Source organism: Musca autumnalis, unplaced genomic scaffold (genome assembly GCF_047663935.1).
Source record: "Musca autumnalis isolate F117 unplaced genomic scaffold, ASM4766393v1 scaffold_3, whole genome shotgun sequence".
Classification (NCBI taxonomy): domain Eukaryota; kingdom Metazoa; phylum Arthropoda; class Insecta; order Diptera; family Muscidae; genus Musca; species Musca autumnalis.
This window is the reverse complement of record NW_027411866.1, coordinates 221437342-221442166: the sequence shown is the minus strand read 5'-3', so window position 1 is coordinate 221442166 and position 4825 is coordinate 221437342. Positions and strand designations below refer to the sequence as shown.

The window sequence follows — 4825 nt, the reverse complement described above, 5'->3', positions numbered from 1 at the left end:
GTCAGAATTGTTTAAGAATTAACTGGGCGATGAGGTATTTTTTTTCTTATCTCTCTTAAACATTGTGGTGCAACAGAAGTCAACGCCAAGCGTTTGAATTTTGTTGTTCGGTATTATCAATAACTTTATCATTACTTATTGAGTGGGTTATTAAAAAGTTATGAAGTTTGAGGCATTGAATAACGGTTTAACAAAATATATGTAGTTCAAGTACATTGATGGTTTAGTTATTGTATTGCAATTGTCGAGTAAAGAACGTCTAGACATTTTAACGAGCAAACTATTTGTCTAAACAAAAACGAACTATTTTTAAATATGAATTCAACGAAAATTTTATTGGCATTGGGCTTAATTGCCGTAAGCTGCTTTACATACAGTACGTATTAAAGGATTTATGTGATAAATTATTTGAAAAAGTGTAAACAAGTGAAGAAATTGAAAAAAAGCAAAACTCATTTACCAGCGCTTTCAGAATGAAAATTGTTTCAAAATAAGTGTCTAGTTGCTCGGAAATTAGACATCTCAAGGGAAGCAACTACCATAGTTTTAAAAAAGGCTGGTTTTCTTCGTACAGCTATAGAAAATACGATATTGTAATACAACACCTGTAAGGAAAGGATTAAAGTCGGTCGAGGCCGACTATATGATACCCTACACCACTGTGTATACGTAAAATATAAATTGGGAGCTATACCGAAATCTGAGCCGATTCCCAAATTATATGACACACTTATTTCTGGATCAAATTCCATCACACATTCCAAATTACATCGAAATCGGATTTATATAGCGTGTTTTGTGCAGAAAATACTTGAAATCGGCCGAAAATATATATGGGAGCTATATCCAAATCTTAACCGATTTCGATATAATTTGGCACATTTATTTCTATACCGAATTCAGTCACACATTCCAAATTTCATCGAAATCGGACATATATAGCGTGTTTGGTACAGCAAAAGAAGGAAATCAGCCGAAAACATATATGGGAGCTATATCCAAATCTGAACCGATTTTCGCCAAAAGCAAAGGCTAAAAAATGATATTCCTCCATTTTCAGCTGAATCGGACAATAAATGCGACCTATATGTTGCGAACAAAAATTCTTGGACAGACGGACGGACACGACTCAGAAAGTTATTATATGTATATTAGGGTTATGACTTTTTTACAACCTCATATCCCTGCATCATAGCGTGATGAGTTTTGCCATAAGATTACATAAAATCTTAATTATAAGGTGATTCGGTGAAAAAACCTCACGCACAAAATGATTTTAAAATTTGAATTTATCAAAATTATGGACAATTTTTTGAAGTCACTAAAAACAGATATATAATTGAAAATAAACTTTAGAGCCACATGAGATAATTAAAATGACATAAAATTTATTTCCCACTATTTTTCTTCAATTCTGAGAATCGTAAAAATGTCGTAAACGCTTTTATTCAAAAATATAATTTTTTAACAAAAAACAAAAAATTTAAAATTTTTTCAAAGTGACTTTTTTCGCGACTTTTTTAATATTTGAATGAAATAAACGTTATTATAGTTATTAGTAGGCTTATATTTATTCATTCGTGCAACAAAAAATAATTTTTTGAAAAAAATTTTTTTTCATTTCATATATTTTTTCAAAAAACTATTTTTTTAAAATCGATTTGTGCGTGAACTTTTTTATATTTCAATGGAATAAACGATAGCATAGTGATTAATAGGTAAAAGTTCATTCATCCCTGCTACAGGAAATCATTTTTGAGGAAAAATGTCAAAAAGTCATAACCCTAATGCACACTTCATTGGCGACACTGAACATTTTAAATACGTTTCACATACATGTCATTAAAATTACAAAAAAATATATTTAAAATCCGTTTTTTTGCATATTCCCAGCAAAATTTGAAGGAATGGGTTCTTTGCGATGACGTGATTTCATGGCATCGTTTGTATTGGTTCAAAGGAAGTCGTGAAAGATCAGATCTTTTTATTAGCATTTGAATCCATGCTAAGGATGTCGTGAAAGATCCGATCATTTCACCAACATTTGAACCCATGCAAAGGAAGTCGTGAAAGATCCAATCTTTTCATCAAAATTTGAACCTATTCCAGCGATCCAATAGATATGAATTTTGTATTTTTATTTATACACAAATTTGTATTATATAAGATTAATTATTTACAATAGGATTGATGTTGTCAGAGACTCGAAATCACAACTAACGATGCGAAAACTCTCTTCGTGATCATAATGTCATTGCAAAGGGTTGGTGAAAATTACATGCCAAAGCATTGGTGGAAATGACATGCCAAAGCATTAGTTAAAATGACATGTCAAAGCATTGGTGTAAACGACATGCTTTGGATCCAAAAATGAATAGCATCTTTTGGGGTCCACGCTCATATAAAATTCATCGATGAAGATGCTAAAAAGATGACATGCCATATCAATTTCACCCATGACTGAATGACATCTTTGGCATCGAACATTTTGCTGGGTTATCATAGTTTTATAAACAACTTAAATATTGCGACAACAAAAAATTCGAAATATGGACACTAGGGTTATGACTTTTTGACATTTTTCCTCAAAAATGATTTCCTGTAGCAGGGATGAATGAACTTTTGCCTATTAATCACTATGCTATCGTTTATTCCATTGAAATATAAAAAAAGTTCACGCACAAATCGATTTTAAAAAAATAATTTTTTGAAAAAAATTATGAAATGAAAAAAAATTTTTTTTCAAAAAATTATTTTTTGTTGCACGAATGAATAAATATAAGCCTACTAATAACTATAATAACGTTTATTTCATTCAAATATTAAAAAAGTCGCGAAAAAAGTCACTTTGAACAAATTTTAAATTTTTTGTTTTTTGTTAAAAAATTATATTTTTGAATAAAAGCGTTTACGACATTTTTACGATTCTCAGAATTGAAGAAAAATAGTGGGAAATAAATTTTATGTCATTTTAATTATCTCATGTGGCTCTAAAGTTTATTTTCAATTATATATCTGTTTTTAGTGACTTCAAAAAATTGTCCATAATTTTGATAAATTCAAATTTTAAAATCATTTTGTGCGTGAGGTTTTTTCACCGAATCACCTTATAATTAAGATTTTATGTAATCTTATGGCAAAACTCATCACGCTATGATGCAGAGATATGAGGTTGTAAAAAAGTCATAACCCTAGTATGCATATTTTGATGTTTCATGCAGCGCCCAAAGTGTGCGGTCAGTTGAATCACACAGTGCAAAAAACCTTAAAGAGTGGGTAAAAGTCGCCCAATGTGCATATGATTTTGATGCGCATCCGATTTCAGTAGCCCCCATCAAAAATATTTCGGTATACACCTATTTCAGAGTCTTCAAGAACTGCGGATGTGCCTCCACATTTTATTTTTGGTAAAAGACCCATATTACTCGCGTATCTTTTTAATTTTTGTCATGCATCAAACAACGTAAAATCACGAGATCTACAATGCTACTATTAATTTAGAATATGATTTTGTTCGGATTATTAAAAAAATCAAAACCAAAACCCCAAAATCCTCCTTCAAAATGTCACCATCAATTTTAGGTGGATGCAGTGAATATATCGAAACATCTTTCACTGGTATAATGTTGACCATGGAACATTCTTCGAGTCTTTCTTTGGGAATAGGTTTATAATATTAATTTTAATATGTTAATATTCGAAAGTTCGCGAATTCTGAAAGGGTGAAACTCGAGATTCATCGATTGTGAAATATTTTACCATATACTTTTTATCTCATTTTATTTTACCTCATAACAATTCAAAATTCTTATTTCATATTTGTTATATGTATATCTTTTTTATATTTCCAGCCTATGCCCTTAAATGCTACAGCTGCGACACAAAAGATTCCTGCAAAAGTCCAAAAAAGATTGAATGCAACTATAACTATGCTAATAAAACTACCAATTATTTAGATTTACATCATACAGGTGTAAATCGTAATACAACAAGTTATAATTTCGAATGTTTTTCCGAAGACATTAAAAGCAGTGAGTACAAATTACGGCAAGCTAAAAACTTACACTTAAAACAAATGTTTGTCGATCTTTTTTTTCAGATTCTGGTGAATTCAGATACAAAGGTTGCATTTACAACAACATAAACGCTTGTCAATTGCCATTGCGTCCCAGTCATACTAGCGGCAGCAGTACTCAACACTCCTGTCAAAAATGTAACACTAAGAATTATTGTAATCCTGCTGGTCGTGCCAGTATCAATGGATTTGCATTGATTGCCCTTGTTGTTGTCGGTTTTATGGGACGTTATATTTGTGCCTAGAATGGTACAGGATTTGTTTTTTATTTTAGATCAATTTATTTTTGTTATTTGTAATGGAATTTAAATTATTTATGAAAATTGTTTTATTAAAAAATATATAAAAGAAAACTACATTAAAATATCTGATAGACCATTACTTATATTTTATCGAATTAAGTTCTATTAAGCTACTATTACACACAAACAGAGAGTTCCGAGTATTTCATCTGTAGCGAAGACCAACTTGATCAACGACAATAGCCTTTTTAAATAGTTCAACTATTTTTAATTCATGCGTGGACTTACATTCTCGTACATCATTTCAACATACAACAAGCCTAAAACACCTACTCTCCATTGGCGGCGGATTACAAAACATCTAAAACAAAAACTCAGTCAATTATGCTAACTCTCTATAATTATGGTAGTAAGAAAAATGTAACCCATTACCAAAGGTGGCGTTACTTATTGGACAGATTTATGAAAACACTAATTAGCATAGGTGGTTTAAAATACTAGCGTATGT

The 4825-nt window shown here is 30.7% G+C and overlaps 1 protein-coding gene across 1 annotated transcript; it reads left to right on the top strand.

Annotated features, from left to right (window-relative positions):
* The first annotated feature begins 212 nt into the window (after window positions 1–212).
* Window positions 213–4439, top strand: LOC141397145 (uncharacterized). Its single transcript, XM_073973084.1, has 3 exons — window positions 213–376; window positions 3852–4031; window positions 4100–4439. Exons 1-3 carry the CDS (start codon window positions 316–318, stop codon window positions 4318–4320), a joined length of 462 nt encoding a protein of 153 aa, XP_073829185.1. The 5' UTR covers window positions 213–315; the 3' UTR covers window positions 4321–4439.
* The last annotated feature ends 386 nt before the right edge of the window (window positions 4440–4825 follow it).

Coding starts and splice junctions, on each gene's coding strand:
- LOC141397145 (XM_073973084.1), top strand. CDS start 316: ATGAATTCAACGAAAATTTTATTGGCATTGGGCTTAATTGCCGTAAGC. Junction 377..3,851: donor CGTAAGCTGCTTTACATACA/GTACGTATTAAA, acceptor TTATATTTCCAG/CCTATGCCCTTAAATGCTAC. Junction 4,032..4,099: donor TTCCGAAGACATTAAAAGCA/GTGAGTACAAAT, acceptor CTTTTTTTTCAG/ATTCTGGTGAATTCAGATAC.